Source organism: Meriones unguiculatus, chromosome 16 (assembly GCF_030254825.1).
Source record: "Meriones unguiculatus strain TT.TT164.6M chromosome 16, Bangor_MerUng_6.1, whole genome shotgun sequence".
NCBI classification, from domain to species: Eukaryota; Metazoa; Chordata; class Mammalia; order Rodentia; family Muridae; genus Meriones; species Meriones unguiculatus.
Window position 1 is genome coordinate 13456008 of NC_083363.1, and position 18662 is coordinate 13474669.

General features: G+C 38.8%; 1 protein-coding gene across 1 annotated transcript; it reads right to left on the bottom strand.

Moving 5' to 3' along the window:
* Window positions 1-1745: 1745 nt before the first annotated feature.
* Zwint (ZW10 interacting kinetochore protein) lies at window positions 1746-17590 on the bottom strand. The gene is made up of 8 exons (XM_021653546.2): window positions 17465-17590; window positions 16751-16841; window positions 16463-16586; window positions 16134-16300; window positions 15931-15987; window positions 15627-15766; window positions 15431-15547; window positions 1746-2427 (listed from the first exon to the last, which is right to left on the bottom strand). The coding sequence occupies exons 1-7, from the start codon at window positions 17575-17577 to the stop codon at window positions 15433-15435; spliced, it is 807 nt and encodes a 268-aa protein (XP_021509221.2). The 5' UTR covers window positions 17578-17590; the 3' UTR covers window positions 1746-2427; window positions 15431-15432.
* Window positions 17591-18662: the final 1072 nt, after the last annotated feature.

An 18662-nucleotide genomic window follows, 5' to 3' on the forward strand; every position in this document is an offset into this window, starting at 1 on the left:
TGTACTGACAAGGAAGAATTTGAAATTAAATGCAAAGGAGAATTCATTTGTTCCTCCTGGAGGGCATGTTTTCATGACCATGTTTCTGGTGCACTAATTAGGTTATCAATCTAGGATTACAGGGAGAGAATGAAACAATAACACAATTTAAACCCAAAGGTATTCAAAGTGATGAAAGCAACTGTCTATTGTATATTTTCATATGTCCTCTTCCCCCACAGTTATGTTTCAAATTAAAACTTAAAAGCTAGGAGATTTTCCTATAGCACTAAGGAAGATCACACTAAAATTCACCTACTTCACGAGCTCCTGTCAACATATGATGGATTCTAGGCTATGCTGACCAGTGTGCATCACCTGCATTGAAGCTTGTATATAAATTCACACAGTTATTGAAACATACATATGTGGTTTAGGTCAATATAATTGTATGAATTTGCTATACTATGACTTTGACATTAATATAAATTTACCTAATTGTATGATGACATTCTGATCATGCAAATATACTGCAGGTTACACTGACACTGATGTGAAATCAGTGGCACCATACAACCAGGACAGCGAATGCACTGTGTTCTCTGGGCAATGTCAGATAGTATGTGTAGTTTGAATGAGAATGGCCCTCACAGGCTCATGTTTGAATCTTTGCTCACCAGTGGAGCTGTTAGAGAATCACTAGGAGGTATGACCTTGTCAGAGGAGGTGTGTTAAAGGGGGTGGGCTTTGAGGTTTCAAAAGCACATGCTAGGCTCAGTCTCACTCTCTGCCTACTGCCTATGGAGTATCTAAAACTTTCGGCTGCTCCAGCATCATACCTGCCTGTTTCCTGCCATGATCATAACAGATTAACACTCTGAAACTGTTAGCAAGCCACCATCAAATGTTTGCTTTTATAAATTGTCTTGGTCATAGTGCCTATTTAACAGCAATAGAACAGTAACTAAACAAGTAAGTCTCAGAATACTGTTACATAACTTTCTTTTTTAATGATTATCTATACTAGCTCTTATACATGTAGCATACTTTGTTTACCAGTTATGTTCTATTAAAAAAAAGAATGTGATAAAATCTACTCTTCAGTGACTCTTTGGAATTTCATTTGGAAATTGGGCTTTATAGCAGTAATTAAGTTAAAATGATATCATTAGGGTGATTTCCAATTAAGTATCAGTGGTATCTTTAGATGAAAATAAATGAACAAACAAACAAACAAATAAATCAGACAAAGATATTATCACCCTGAGAGCAGATGATGGAGACATAAGAAACAGAGGCAAATAAGAAGTTTGTCTATAGACCAAAGAGGACTGCCAGAAGCCATCCTCATGAAGACAATGATATCACTCATTATCTCAAGACTCCCCAGAACTCCCAAACTTTTTGCTTACCCTTCCCATGGAATGGGCTCCTTCAGGACAACATAGAATGTATGCACTGCCCAGAATTAAACATAAAAAACAAATAAAACCATTCAAACACAAGCATTAATATAGAAAAAGAAAAATGAATACCTCAAATTTTGAACAAACATAGCTGGTTGTATTTAAACTTATAAAAAACTATTCCTAAGGGATTCACACCAGCAAAACAGATAGGTAGATAGGAAACCAGGCTCTTTTCATAAGCTGCTCATGACAGTGCCATAATTCAGAGACATGAATCACAAAGTTTTACCAAATGTAACTAACATAACCCAAAATTTACTCAGGATTCCTCAAATTAGAAATGTAGTGCACATACCATCAGGTAAATGGAAATAAGTTTTATTTTTCATATAGACTATTTGGGGAGAAGTTTTAGGGCTCAGAACAATATCAAACAGAAATGTAACAAAGGCTTGCATTTTTCTAAATAAAACAAAAATCCTGGCACACTTTAGAAACTATCTACACAATTCCTGTCACTTATTTTGTGATCATAGTGTTTCTCTTGGCTCAATTCCATCTTTTCCACCACCTATCCCTTACAATTCTTGGCAATTTAACACCCAAATGATAACATTTCTCCGAGTTGTTCTTTCAAATATTCATCTTCCTCTTAACTCAAAAACTGTATGATTTTTTTTTAATAAAGCAGATTGTCACATGACAAAAAAAAAAAAGGATTTAACGAAAAATTGATTCCTGTTCCCATAAATGGTCCCCAACAATATAAGGTTTCCCAGGAAGTCCATCTCCATTCCAGGGCACTGCATCTTGCCACATATTCTTCAGCCACTGTGTACATTTGTTGCACTTCATTACATCTTTCTGAAGATCTGTGGACAGGTTTCTCAACCAGCAGTCTGTCTTAACTATGTTTCCTTCAATCCATACTCCATACCTCTTGAAGATACTATCACATCATCTTACTTCTTAAGCCACAAGCATATCAAGCCACTCCTCATTCTCAGTGGATAGTGTTCAGTATTTTTCTTTGTTCCTTCTGAAAGACAAACATGCATAATATAACAATGTTAAAGACCTTATGATGTCAATCCTACCTTTAGCTGTTACAGTATTTTTTCTTTTATACTCTTAGCCACATCACCCCTATAAGATTCATATACAGAAGCACTAAAGTTGTATAATTCCAAGGTCATCCATGGTCAAATGTGCCACTTCGATGGATGAGCACTGTAAACCTAGTATACCTACCGTTTCCTAGAATACCACCGTTTCCTGGCCAAGCCCTGTCCATTCTTCATCTCTGCACAGAACTGGATCCTATCAGCTCAGAAAAAAGAAACCTTGAATTCATCTGACATACAGTTCAAACACTTAATGTCCAATCAGTGGAGTAATCAGACCCTCAAATTATCCATAATCACACGATTTAAACCATTTCAGCCAACAATACCCGACCTAGATCTTGGTCAGCTTTTACCCTTGTTAAATACATCCATAAATTCTCAGTAATTGTATTACAAACATATCATCCCTAGTCTAATCTGTATAGAGAAGGCAAAGTGCTCCTTGTAAATATAACTGTTTATTTTTTTTAATTTATTTAGCTTTATTTTATGTGCATTAGTGTAAAGATGTCAGATCTCTGAAATTATAGACAGTAATGAGCTGCCATGTGGGTGCTGGGAATTGAACCAGGGTCCTTTGGAAAAGCAGACAGTGTTCTTAACCCCTGATCCATCTCTCCAGCCCGTATAAATCTGTTTATATACACAAAATTTAGCATGGACATGTCTCTCTCAAGTGGCTCAAATCCAGTGTCCTATTAGCTTTTTCATCAAAGTCCATCTATTAGTTCTCTTTAGATTTCTTTCTCATCTACTGACTCTCTTGTTATTCCTTTAAAACCTTTCATAGATGCCCATGAGTTACACAGGAACTATCTGGCTCAGTTTTCATTCTATGGTTGTTCATTGTTCCTTTTTTAATACAGAACTACATTCCTCTATTTAATTTATTTTCATAACAAACACCATTCCATGGCAAGTCCCTTCTCCCTGCAATACTGTATTTTCCCTGCTGTATTTTCCCTCAATACTTTTGTTGCTATATTTACTTCCACTCTCCGTGCTAGAGTGTCAGTGGTGTGATGCTGATGAAGGGGAAATTTTTCGAATGCATGATTACCACTTAGAAATTTGTGGTTAATGAGCTCCTAGAATTAGAAGATAAAATACGAGGAAACAAGGACAGACAACATGCCAATAATAGGAAAGGCATATTTTATAATATTTTTTGATCAAAAATTTGTCTGCTTGAATTTGTGTTTTAAGTTATAAATCAGACACAAAAGGTGGGATAGAGTCTAAAAACCATGGCTACATTGACTCCATTTCTCAGTATTTATTGTAGAGGAGGTTTTCCAGTATTATAAAAAGAATGTGAGTTTAAGGAAAATATTTTCTTTTATGACTTTAGTAACACTTCAGAAACTTTATTTTCACCTGTATCATTTTCAGAAATTTCTAACTGAAAAAGTATTTGCAATTATACTGTATGACTGGCAAGCAAGCACACCCCTAGAATCTGTACTAATGGGTAGGTTTGGTATGCATCAGCTGAGTCGGCCTTCATTCATGCAGAACAACGCAGCCAATGGCTTGGAGGTAAGACCTTGCAATCCCATACTCCTGGCTTTTGTTAGTAAGCTGTATTCTCACCAGCAGTCTGGCCAAGTAAGTAGCAGGACATCTGTGTGGTGTATGGATTTAACTTCTGGGTTAATGAAGCTGTTTCATCTCCTTCGTCACTGAGTGGCTTTGAAGCACTGATTTCTTTTTCATGATCCATAAATGTAATATAAAAAGGCAAACTTCACCTATTAGTATTTTCAACCTTATAATTATATAGGGAAATATTTTAAATTGTGATAGGAAATTCCCTCACAGATCACATACCAGCAGGGAATCATTTCAGGTTCTGACAAAACAAACCTTAGATTTCAGATTTTCAGAAGTCTGGGGCAATCAAGTAACTGCCTGCAGTCAGGCCAGACTTCGTGAGCAGAGCTTTTATTGTGAAGGGTACCCCACTAGCCTTTTATTTTGTAGTATGTGTGTGTGTGTGTGTACATGTGTGAGTGTATATATATAGAATCACATTTGAGAAAGGATCTCACTCTGAATCCCAGGCTGATCTAGTTCTTACCATATAGCTCAAGGGAAATCTTAGTGATTCTCCAGCCTCAGCCCTCCAAGCATAAATATTATAGGTATGTAATATCACATCTATTTTCAAAAAGAGAATTCAAGGCACACTGAAGAGTGGGCACTTGTTTCTCCTACCACAAATGATGAGTGCTAAGAAAACTGTGAGAAAAAAATATAATCCTTACTTCACAAAACAAGATATAATGAAAACTTTGGGAAAGTCACTGCATTACTCTTAGCTAGCTTACTAAATTATATACCTACCAAATATTCAGCATTACAAAGAAAGTCCTCTTTCACTGGAGTCGGCTTACACAGGATGCTGGAGTCAGAGCATTGCATCTAAATTCCAACATCACTACTTCTAGTCATTTTGAAGAGATCACTCAATACCTGATGCCAGTCCATCTATCTTTAATATAAACTACCTTAAATTTTGACTTATTGGCAGATAAAAATTAATGTAATGTGTTGGCACAATATTTCATAGGTGTAGGTGTCTGAGAAAGCTACTGCACACATTAGGGACACTAAAGATTCTCACCATGACCTGTGCTGAGATGAAAACAGTATGCAGCAGAGGTCCATGCTACTTTGTCTTAGGATGAGTCATGTAAACATAAGAAGGAACCAACAGGAAGGCACTGGACAGCTTGCGGAGGAATTTACAGATACTAAGGACAAGCTCACCGTGCTCTTAACCTTTGGCACATCCTTTTTACCTAAGGACTAGTTATTTGCTTTACTTGCAAGAATGTTACTTTTGCCATTAATTTACCCAAAAGACTAATTTCAAATACAAAAACAAGAAGAAAAAAAAAAAGATATTACTATCGGGTGTGTGACTCAAAGTCTTACTTGGGTTACTCACAACAGGACATCAGAAAGCTGCCTAACACCTCAACAGGCAAGTAAGCAGTAAGTGTGACACACAGAGGATGAAGACATGCCAGCACACTGAGAAACCATAGCCTCTGGGGTGTCTGCATCAAAATGAGGAGTCACAGCCAGAACACAAATACTTTTCATAGGGCTTGGAGAAATTACACTTCTGCAATTACTCCTTTCACTTCTCAAGGTAAGCTAATTTAAAACAAAACAAAAAAGGAGACTCACAAATATCTTCTCCAATATCACTGACAAATACATGCCCTTCGCACTCTGACTATACAAACAGGCAGCATCCCACAGATTCTCCCAAAATGATGTAGGAGAGGTGTGAGTTCTTCCAGTCATGGCCCAGAAAGAAGAAATTTTGATATTTGGGACTAATGTTGAAGTTCAGTTTTATGATTCTGTTAAAATTATCTACATGTAATATATACAAAGAGAGAAAGAGAGAATAAGTGTATATATAGCATGAATAGACATATAATGCATATATAATAACACACATACACATAAAACACGTACTTTAAATACTACATATATACATATATATTTAAGAAAACGAAGAATAAAATATAGAACTATTTTTCGGAACATTAACCAAATTAAGGAGGCTGATTAAAATTAAGTTCCAAAGCCAGTAACAACCGAATTCCAAGAATTACATCTGCAATGTTAAAGCTGGAGTTCAAGAGCTAGAGATCTCACTGGGTAAGAGCTCTTGCTGATTTTGCAGAGGACCAGAGTTTGGTTCTCAGACCTCAGTCAGGTGGCTCACAAATGCACTTTTAACTCCAGCTCCAGGGAATGCCAAATATTCTTTCAGCCTTTGCAGATTCCTACAACTCACATGCACAGACCCACAGGAAGACAAATATGCATGCACATGCATGCAAGAGCTGACGTGTACACTCACATGCACACACACACATGCATACTTAAAAAAATTTTTTTAAAGAAAGAATTCAATGATCAAGGTTCTTAATTTAAAATTGTTTCATTAAATCTTCGTAAATTAGATTAAGTCTTGAAACAATAGGTCAGGTCATCAACCACTCTGACAGCGTGAATGGATCCCAAATGTTTCTAAAGAGTGTCCAGCAAGGAACTACTCTTTGATATTTACACACAAGGACTATTCTTTTTTTTAATAAAATAATTTTTAAGCTATTTCTCTGCACCTAAGTCCTAGGATTTTCTGATTCTATAGAACCACTGTGTACCAAGGACAAACATCCCTTGAGGAGTCTAACGTGTCAGGGAGAGCAGCTGCCTCCACACTGAGGAGTGCAGATGTGGGGAGATGACCTCCATCTGGAGGTTCAGCAGGGCCTCTCCCTAACAGAGCCCTGTCTACATGTTTGTCTGCTTGCATTTCCCACTAACATCCCTTGGCAAACTTGAACACCAAGGTCAAACAAGATACATGGTATTGCTACTCCATCAAAGTCCCCTGTCAGCAACTGAGACAAGATTTCTAGAAAAGGAAGAAAGGCAGCTTGACAGCAGCAGTCTGAAGTTCTCCCGGGCTACAGCAACATCTTATTTAGGAGACTATGATGTTTCCTGCTGTTACCTTTTATTATTCCATCACAGTTTCTCTTTGGATATACTACACAGTGCCTTAACAGGTGTGAGGCCATCAGGACCCTGCTTAGATAAAGTCTGTCAAAAACAACAGGGCCAGAGCTGGCTTTCAATTCACAACACAATATTCATACTGCTGTTTTTCCATCAGAAATTCAGAAGGTGCACATTAGTTAGCTTTTTTTTAACTTCTATCAACAACTCACTGTTTATCACTCGCTCCAAAGGCACACTCTGATTCAATCAACTATCACCTTTTGCCTCAGATTACATTTTTTTTTTAAATCCACATAGCACCTTTAAGTTCTATTAAATCACATACATATAGTTGTCTTCAAAATCCATGCTAGCTTCTGAAGTCAGAATAAAATCTAAACTCCCAACCACAGTCCACAAAGCTCCACCATGACCTGGCTCTGAGCTTTTCAGGCATTATTTCATGTTTTTATTCTGTTCTCACCCTTTGCCTTCTAACAATTCCCAAAAGACATGAAGCACTTTCCTATCTCAAGGCTATTGCTTTATAAATTTCCTCCACCTTTCTGGAAGCTCTTCTGGCATCACTGATTTGAGTTTCTACCATATTTTGCACTAGTTTATTTTCAAATAGCACTGTACCAAAGTTTGAAATCTTCAAGAGGAGAAAACAAAAATGTATTTAGTCATATAATTCATGAGGCTCGCTTTCTCATGCTCCTTCAGACTACAGGGGAGTGTCAAAGAACTGGGAGATACAGTCAAGTAAAAGTGACGTGAAAAGTAAAAGGGAGCAGATACTGTATTGATATACATATGGGAGTCACCTAAGAGAGAGCAACTGGGTAAACAGTTTTCTCAAATAGACTAGAATGTTTTAAAGTCAAAAGTGGCATGTCAACCATTTCCCTCCTTTATAAGTTTTTATACAAGACCTGATACAAGCATGTATCAGGTCAGGGATCAGTATAAGCATTCATTAGTATTCTAAAATTCCCTGTGTGGGAGGGAGATTATAAACTTAGGACATCTTCCCAAGTATGATACAACTGATTGAATACTTATTGGATACAGTATTTCTGAGAACACAGTGGTATTTCGTGACTGATGAGATACTGAGGGTACAAACATTTCAGTAAGATTTCTTCAAACTACATTTGGCTGTGTGTTTAAGCATAAAGGCTTCTTGAAGGAACAGTAGAGTAATGCCAGTACAGTTTCTCATCATTTTTGTGAGGACAGAATCTAATGAACACATTTGAATCCTGTTATTTTAAAAATGAATGTGAATAATCCTTGAAGTAGCTTCTCATATTAGAAAAAAAATTGGCACCAAATATAAATGGGATTTTCATAAAATATTTGCTTGAAGATATCAGAAATTTGTATGTGATAAAACTCTTCTAGAAGTAGCATATAATGGACAAATTTGCCTCTTCCTTTCACAGGCAGTCCAGCACACCTGTCCTTACTAGCGCTATTTCTTAGAAATCGCTAATTTGGGACCCTTGCCTCCTCATGGTCTCCAACACTCATAGAGAAGAACAAAGGAGGGGATCATGAGCGAGACTTTGGCATGGCATATGTCCTTACTGCTTAGTATCTCTTTGCTCTAATCCAGGCCCATATGTGGTACAGTGTGAATAAGGCTCAGCTGTGAGAATTTGGTAAAATAGGAGTTTGGCAACTATCTCTTCCCAGATACGTATTTCTATTCCCTGACCTTGTTTCCTGTGAGCATAAGCTTCTACTGTTACCAAATTTGCTTGCTCTCATACCACCAGCCTTTGCATTTATAAATGGTTAAGCATAAAGATCACTTTGCCAAGGCATTCTAAAGCAGGATTTGCTCCCCAGTTTATTACTCTTTGGAAATGACCCCGTTGCTTCTTCTGCACAACTCAGACTTCAGACCTAATTACCAAGTTCCACGCCCAACAGCCCCAAGCACATCAGTACCCTCCAAGATCCTTACGGGATCACAATTCTTTTCAAAACATACATATCTCCAGCTGGGTGTTAGACCTATAATCCCATCAAAGAGAAGGTCGAAGCAGTCAGGTAATGAGTTTGAAACAGATCTGAGCTACATAACATGGTCCTGTCTGATGAAATTTAAGACAAAAAAAAAAAAAAATGAATTTACAGTCACTGTTTCAATGGTAGTTATAAAAGCTGCTTAGTGAGCTGACCCTGTTAAGAAGTTGATGCTGTTACATGGCATGCAGTCCCTCAAGACACAGTCCCTGAGCCCACTGCATTACAATCAGGAGACATGTTTCATATGTTTTCAAGGCCTGCACAAGGAACCATGAATGACAAATCTCCCCTACAGTCAATCTTGCTTTAAAGAAACCGCTGACTCTACTAGGCTGGATCAAGGACTTCAACATAGGATATTTTGACTGTTAAGGAGATGGAAATATAAATGCATGTTAACTACGACCAGTGCAAAGAAACCTGAATTTGAATGCTATAGCAACTGCTGGAATTCTCCTTACCTTAGGCAAACTGTCTGTCCCTCAGTAACTCAGTCTGGCAACAGTAATAGTATGTATTCAATGTACAAGCCAAAAGGTGTATAATACCACAGGACTATTACCATTGTTCAAGAACTGTAGAACTGTTTTTTTAAAAAAAAATGTTACTTTCATTTAAAAGATGGAATAAACAAATTAATGTCAAAAGGACAAATAAAAGCTTAATTAAGGTTTTAGCATGTTGTCTTGTCTCTAATCTTCAATCTTTTCAGTATATGCTTTACCTCACCATCCAGAAATTGCTTTGAGTCAAGCAATGTTCTCTCCTGCCACAAAACCCATCTATTAGATCCTTAGCCATGTTTCTTACTGTTAATCAAAATATGTATGCCATCATTCATATTTGAATGTTTATTCCGCTTAAAATAGGCTTTAATGCTTCTTTGATAAAACTTTACCTCTATATCAAATTCACACTTCACCATCTCTAGGATATTTTCTGATGTACTCTATTTCCAGGGAGTTAGACAATCGCTCATGTGCATGTGTGTGGATTTCAAAGAACACCCTTAGATAACATTCCTCAGGTGGTGCCCACCTTGTTTAGGGGAGGTCAGAATTCCTCACTGAACCTACAGCTTGCTGATTTCAGAGCCTCAGGGATATGCTGGTCTTCACCTCTACAACACCGGGATTAAAGGAACTGCAGTCACCAGGTCTAGCTTGTTTGAAATAGGCCAGAGAGACTGAACTCTGGTCTTCACACTTGAACACTAAGCACATCACCAACTCAATGAATAATAAAATTTAATCAATTTATCAAAATAATTAAAGCAGCCTATTTCTAGTACCAAGGATGAAAGAGACACTTGATATTTCCTATTAGCTTTAAATTTAAGGAATCTAAAAATATTGTCAAATCTAAGTGTTAAAAGTTGTTAGACAGCCTGACAAACCACACTCACTGCTAAATAATATGCAAGGACAGCTCTTACTTAATGTTTGTATACAGAAGGAGTTATTTTCCTTTCATTTATTCAATTAACTCCTACGGCTATAACAAGTAGATTACTATTACTCAGACACAATGAATGATTTTGCATTGCTGAAAATGGTTTCCAATATTCATGAGCCCTTAGTGACTATTACCATGAAGCATCTAGTGTAAAAGTAGGTGGTTCCTCATTTTCCAAAGGTATCTTTTATTTTTTTTCTAATTGCTAACTACCACCATCTAGGAATATAAGAGCCATTCAACTGCCTTAGTCATTATCCCGGAGTATAATATGCTGCAGCTCACTTACACTGTACTCTTTTAAAGTGGGCTTTTCAACAGAACAACATTCCAAAGTAAGAGGCTCCAGTTGCTTTCATGTAGTACCTAATTGTTTGAAGTAGATTTCAGGTATTCAGCTACTGTCATTACACAGTCCCCCCCCCAAAAAAAAAAAAATGATGGAAGTACTTGTACTTTTTTTTTTTCTTCTGATGCTCATTCTACCAAGAACTGAAATACTGGTACCACAATTTCCCTGAGTTAAAATGCAATTGAAGATTTTGTGCCAAAGTAAGAAACCTCAACAGGTTCCATATATTATGAGTAAAGACTCTCACTCTATAGATCCATGAGGTCACCAGCTCTTAGATTCACTATTTCCTCTACTGTATTATAACCTCTGATTGGCTCAGTAAAGCATCTTTGATATGGCTAAAACATTCCAAAACATTCTGGTTTTGTTGTTGTTGGTTTTGTTGCTTTGTTTTTCGAGACAGGGCTTCTTTGTGTAGCCCTGGCTGTCCTGGACTTGCTTTATAGACCAGGCTGGCTTCAAATCCACAGAGTTCCACCTGACTCTGCCTTCCAGAGTGCTGGGATTACAGGCACGTACCATCTCGCCTAGCTAACATTCTGTTTCTTAGTCTTAAATGGTAGAAGGCATTATCATTTTTGAAAAGAATTTGTTTTTCTGATGATTTTATCTTCCCATTTCTAAACTTAAACCTGGAGAGTGGAGGAACACTGATTTCCATGCTCAAAACTTATGTTCAATACACAGCACCTTCAATACATATTTGATATTTGCCTCTGGGTGATTACATGTTTGAAATTGAGCTAAAATCTTCCAGCTTCTAGGAAGTCTTCCCTTAATATTATATAATATTTGCCAAAACTATTCAAAAAAGAATACATAACAAATCAAAGTATACACTGATCTGTGTTGACAAAGTATGCATGGTCTTCTACAGAAGAATTTGGAGAACAAATGGCTACTGACTGGATTCATATGTGAAAAAGAAAACCTAGTATCTAGCAAGTAGTCATGCTCTTGCTTCACCTTTTGCGGTTTCCTGTCCACTACAAGGGCATCTGTGTGCATGGACATATACCATAAGTGTATGTGTAATGTGTTTCTGTGGTTGAATTCACATACTGAACTTTCTTTTTATTCTTATTTCCTCTCATGTTGTTCATGGCATGCTGAAAATAGGCCTGGTAGCTACTTTGTAGTCCAGACATCTTCCTGCTTCAGCCTCTCTGTGGCTGGGAATATAGCTTGGTAAAAGACCTTATCTCGGAATCTATAATATGTAAATATTGGTGCCACACTTATGTACATCTAAGTATGAAATTATGAGATGGAATTTAACTACAAAATGAGAGACGATGTACCAAAAAGAAAATATATATATATAAAATTTTTTTTAGATCTTTGTTATTAATTCACCTAAAGTAGGATAATTTATGATTTTCAAAATAAATTTTAAAAGGTTTCAAAAGAACAGGTTGATTCTAGTGCAAAGTGTTTCAACAAAGCATATTTGTTAATTAACAGACTAAGAATCCAAACTGTAAGTTCTTCAGAGCCCAACAATCTGAGTACCAAATGGGTCACTCAAAGACTGGGCTAGGAATAATGATTAAATCAATGTATTCAATTTCACACTCCACTAGTATTTCAAAACTTATGCATAAAAAAAGACACAAAGAGGTTCAAAAAGGAGACATTTTAATGTTAGTTACAGAAATTCCATACGATAGGAATGAAATGTTTTCATCTCAGAAAGGCTCTAAAATGGGAGAGGACTAACAGTGTATGAAACAAGATATTCCATTTTAAAGTTAGCAGGAATTTTAATGTTAAAATTTAATTGATAATTTGAAATGATAATTTAGTATACTTTTAGGTAACTAAGTTTGAAAGAACAAATTTATAAAATAACAATGTCTCAATAAAATATACAACCCTATACAACAATGAAAGGGCATTTCTTTTTCATCTATCAAATACTATCTAAATTATACAAATATTAAAAATATGTCACAAGAAAGGAAATAATAGAAGATGACTGAGCTTGAAATAAAGAGCAGTAAAAAGATAAAAATTTCAAGTATTAAGTCATTTATGTTACTGTTTTGTGAAGCTGTAGATTACATGTAGAGCCTTGTACATACTAAGCATTACCCTTAGCATAAAGCTAGTTTGAAGAGACAAAAAAAAAAAAAAAAAAAAAAAATAGAAATAAAAGCCCTTTAGGAAATACTGATGAGAAAGAGAAAACATCCAGAAAGCAAAAACTGAAAAGTAGGATAGCATACAAATATAAAGATAGCAGAAATACATTCTTTAAATTTTTACAAGTTCCACTGGTAGTACCCATGAGCCACCGGGCGAAGGCTTTCAACTGTGTATGAGGCACAAATCATTGCCAAAAACAAAGGTCGGGAAATGGAGCGCTCACGATAAGATTACTCAAACACAAACAAATGGGAGCATGAAATAGGCAGTATGCCAGTGTGTCGGAGCTGCAAACTTGTAATCTAGCACACAAAGAAGATACAACTTCTGTGTGCACCATTCCTAATACAGAAAAATCAATAAACACAGTATACTGGGTTCTAATATAATATCTTGGAATGAAAAGTAAAAATTCAAAAATCAAGAAACAGATGACTGAATCATGGGTAGCAACATATGACAATTAAAACTAAAATTCAATGTAGAAAGAATAATACAACTTTTAAAAACAAAACTGTCATAAAAAGACAACCAAAGAGAATCATTTGAAAAAGACAAGGCTGAGAAGATTTTAGATCCGTAGAAAGGCTGATATTTGCCTAATTAACTGCAAGTAAAAGTAAATCCCAAACTATTCATAACCTAATAAAACAGCAGAGTACAAAACATAGGATTCTGCGAGCAGCTGCTGAGTGAGAACCCATGAATTTGTTCTCGCAATCTACTGTACAGCACAGTGATAAGTTGATTTACATTAAAATGAAGGCAGGAAGATAATTTACAAAGTAAAATTACTGTAAAAACTGGCACAAACATGAAATTACTTTTTTTTACAGAACTGAAAATTACAAAGTCTTAAAGACAAGTATTACTGAAGCTGATTAAAAAAGTCACCCTAAAAATACTGTGTCCAAATGACAAATATAAAGATTAAGAAAGGTTGAAACTCAAGATGGAAATCAAGGCAAAGATAATCCAGGCAAAATGTAAGTAAAGAGAGTTGGTAAGGTTACATTAATATTAAAATGCTGTATTTCAAGTCAAACGCATTAGCGTAGAGATAAGGTAGGCAAGTGACTGATACAGAAGAATATAAGTACAAACATGTAAGTGCTGAAAATACCAGCAAGCTCAACAGGACTATGATGAAAAATAAAGGGTCATCATAGTTGAAAATGTGAACACAGTTCTCTAAACTCAAAAAAAAAAAAAATACATTAAAGACATAAGTGTGAAAAGTAGAAAACATTACACAACTCTAAAACAAATAATTCTAAACCCATAGGAATCGTTAAACAAAGACCACATTGAGGCTACAAATGCCTAAAAAAAAAAGGAAAAAAGATGGCTCAGTGGTTAAGAGCACTGTCTGTTCTTTCAAAGGTCCTGACTGAATTCAATTCCCAGCAACCACATGGTGGCTCACACAACCAGCTGTGTTGGGATCTGCCTTCTTCTGGGATGCAGGTGTAAATGCAGACAGAGCACTCATACGTAAAATAAATAAGCTTTTTTTTTAAAGCAATTATTACAAATGGAATTCTCTAACAACAATTAAAATATACTTAGTGAAGGGACTCTGGCAGGCCTTTGCTATTCAACTCCACTCCCTCTACCTTGTTTAAAGCCATTGGATTACAACCCTAAAGCTAGCCACCTATGTCTCTTCCCTTATTTGGCCACTTCCTCTTCCTGAGACTGCCAACCAAAGTCCAACCATCAGAGTACTGCAGTCCAGCTATCAAGTCTCCTTTGGCTCACCTAAAGTACACGCTCAATCAAAATACATGCCCGAATGCAAGCCCATTCTAACACAGATGTCTTCCTCCTCTGTTTCTCTTATTAAATGTTTCACCTGAAAGGTCATTTGCTTCTGTTTTGCTGCCTGAGTCAGAGAGCAGCCACTTTTACTTGTCTTCCCTGCTTAATGAATGCTCTCAGTGAAAACAGCTATTTGGGTATGGTTTGTGCCTAATCTGGTCCACAAGGGAATGGGCTGTTTAGGTGTCCTAACACATGGGAGCATCACCTTTTCACTAACAACAGATCTTATGAGCCTGTTCTTTCCACATTTCTACTTCGTGTTCTCTCAGATTTAGAGTTCAGATGTAGAGGATTTCCTTCCATCAGTTCAAGGACACCAAAAGCTAAGATGGCTTCTACCTGTTGAAGGATCCTTGTCCATATTTCTCTGACCCAGAAAACCATCACTTGCGGGTATGGACCTTTGGCCTTACTGTACATGAGCAATGAGTAAGATCAAGTTCCAATTCCTCTTTCCACCTGCCAAGTCAATGCTAACTCACTTTGAAGGACACACCACTGACTCTCCATGGTCTTCCTGTCTTCTCTACTCCTAGGCTTGGCCAGATGATGGGGCTTACCTTTACAGAGATTCAGATGGAAGGGCAAGTTCCATGGTATCTTTGTCCTTAGCCTTAGCCTCTGAGATCTGCAGGTTATTCTGCAAGGCATTCAGCAGCTGGAGGTAGGTCTGGTTCCTAAAAAGACAAAGTTGGTGGGAAGTCAAAGGAGTCTCGGGTAGACTTGCCTGAGTCTTTAATCCAGGATACAACTCACCTCTGCAGCTTATCCTGTTCCTGTCCTGCTTGCTGCTTCAAGGTTTCAAGTTCCTGGAGTGACCCCTCAAGTTTCAGCTTTGCTCTGGTCTGGCGTTCCTTTATCTCCGCAGAAATTTCTGCCAGACTCCTTACACGCTTCTGATGGGGGTAAGAGTGCAGATGTGACTTGCTGAATGCTGTTGTCTTGGAGCCATGCCTCCAATCTCTGCTGCTTGGAAAAAGCCTGAGGCTCAGACTCACTGACACAAAGATAGCTTATCACCTGGAGGCAGAGAAGGGCCTCAAGGAAAGTAAGAACCCACCTGATGCAGCTGCCATTGCTTGTGAGCTGCTCGCTTTTTCTCCACAAGTACTTGCTTCTGCAGGAAAAAAAACAAAACAAAACAAAACAAAACACAAAAACTACTATTGTCCTTAGGTCTGATTTTTGGAGCTAGCATAAGAAGTCCAACCCAGCTAACTCTCTTCTTCCTCCTGTCCCTCAGTCCCTCCTTTCTAGGTATACCTTAGCCTGGAGTTTCCCCAAAGCTGCCTTGAGTTCTTTGTACTTCCTTTGGATCTCTTCCAACTTGGGTAAGGCCTGATTCAGGCCACATTTTATGGCTTCCATGTGATCCTGATATACAGCCTTCAGTTCCTTCCACTGCTCCTTGGCTTCAGTTGCCTTCTGTCCTAAGGCGAGCCACAAGAATGAGAGAATGAGTGAGGCTGGCCTGCAGCCAGCTTTCTACAGCATTAGGCCACAGTCTTCCCATTAACTAGACACAGACATAACACTTATCTTCCCTCCTCAACTATCAGACCAGACCTTACCACAAATTCAAGCCTACTCACGACTTGTGTCTTCAGAAACCAAAGTGTCTGGGCTCTGGGCGGTATCCTCCTGAGCCAGAAAATTCTGTAACAAGTTCACAACCTGAAGCTGGCTACAAAGCAGCTTGTCTTTCTTCCGAGAGTTCTGTTTAGAGAGGAAACAGAAGCAGGTACTCTCCTTACCTTCCCGCACTATAGGCCAAGATTGTCTTCCATTTTGTTCTTTACCATTGCTGCCCCCTATCTCAATAGGCCATCCCAGGACCAGACCCCCTCTTCTGAAAAGCTAGGCCCCCACCTTGTACATACCCTCACAAACTCCTCCAGGATCCGGGCTGGGAGCTCTGCTTCCTCCTGCTGGCCTACAGGTTCTAGAACGCCTGCTACCTCAACCAGGACCCTGTAAAACAGAAGGGAGACTGTGCTATCATGGCACACTAGCTCTAAAGGACATGTACCAAGTGCGCATGCATCTATGTCAGGGACTGTGCCAACGTGCAGAGTCCCAACTTGACCAAAGTCTACACAAAGGCCTGAAGGTACTTCAGACGAGGATCAGAACTACTGTGTGCCTGGAGAACACATAGTGACAACTAAGAGGCATGTGAAAAGTCATCAGAATAATGGGGAATCAGGAGTGTGCGGATGTGGCTAAACTTGTAAACAGGAAGTGCTGGGTAAAAGCTACTTGAGTCCGTGTGAAAATAGCCAGGGTCATATACGACGTCGGGCACTGGACAGAATTGTTGGTTGCCACAGAATCGGCATTCCTGAACTGAGGTGACACCATCCCTCAGACGTCGCGCTCCTGGGTAGGGTGACACAGTTCCTCGGGGCCCCGCACTCCCCAGTTAGGGTGGCGGGGTCACCCCGGGCCGCACTCCTGAGTTAAGGCGACACAGTCCCTCAGGGCCCCGCACTCCCGAGCTAGGATGACCAGGTCCCTCAGGGTCCGCACTCCCGAATTAGGGCAACCCCGTCGCTCGACCGCCGCCGCCACCGCCCCGAGCCTTCCACACTCACCCTTCAGCAGCCGCAGGAGTAGTCTCCTCGGACGCCATCTCTCCGCGGCACTCCGGGCGTTTGGATTCCCCCAACACTGCGCGCCTACATAAGCGATTGGCTTCTGGGTCCATGGGCGGGACGCTACGGAAGAGCGTCCCTTTTCATTGGGTGATCCTGAATCAAGAACCGCCCCTTGACGCATGCTCTGAGGAGTCTGGGTCCTGTGGCGGGGCTGGAGGTTCTGCGCCTGCGTGGTAGGAAGTGTTTGCAGCCGAAAGCCGGAAGAGCGAATGACTGGGAACTCTGGAAGCCGCAGCCAACCGAGAAAAGGCTCTTCTCTACGTTGTCTGTTCCCGTCTTCACGCTTTCTTTTCTCCTTTTTTTTTTTTTTCCACGGTTTCTTTTTAAAATTTACTACTTCCAAACAAAGAAAGTGGGGCTCTCCTCCAGGACGCTGAAGAATAGTATTCTTATAAGTAAATAATATGAGTTCAAAGCATTGTGCTTTTAGAGACCAGCTCCTCGCTCCCTTGTGAGGGCCAGATAACAGCTGAAATTGAGGGAGGTACCGTTAACCGAGTACCAGAGGAAGAAAAGAAAGCTGCCGCTAAAGAACCTGGTCCTGCAGTTTTCTGAAATACTCAGCTGAGTCCTGAGCAACATCTCAGGACATTCCCTAAGGTTTTGTTTGTTTGTTTGTTTTTGTATTTTTTTTAAGATAGTTGGAGATGAAAGCAGAGTCGATATTAGGTACCGTTTTCACAAATTGGGATTGTGCATGCTCGGTGGTGAGTTGATAGACCACGGAGAAGCTTTGTCCCCTGAGTGGCAATAATGAACCCTGCACTGAACACTGCTGTGGTGCCACGTGGCAGATTAAAGGAATGAAATTTAACAATCACTTTAATATGAGACCGACTAAACTTCAGTGATGGCTAGGAAGTCGCAAACGTCTCCAAGCAATAGGTTCTTGTGGCTCTCCTTTGTACCTGGGGTCCTTGGCGTCTGTCCTCAAGAGCAAGGGAGCAGAAGGGACAAACTGGGCATTAGGATGGATGGAGTGACCTCAGGGAACCACTCATAGCTCAACTTTATTCAGGGTGATCAAAGACTCTGGGGAGAAAGTTGTAGGTGGAGGGTTCCACAGGATAGGTGTACATAATTGGTTAAGGTTAGGGATTCCAGAAATGCTTTAATTTGCATTAGGCATCACAGT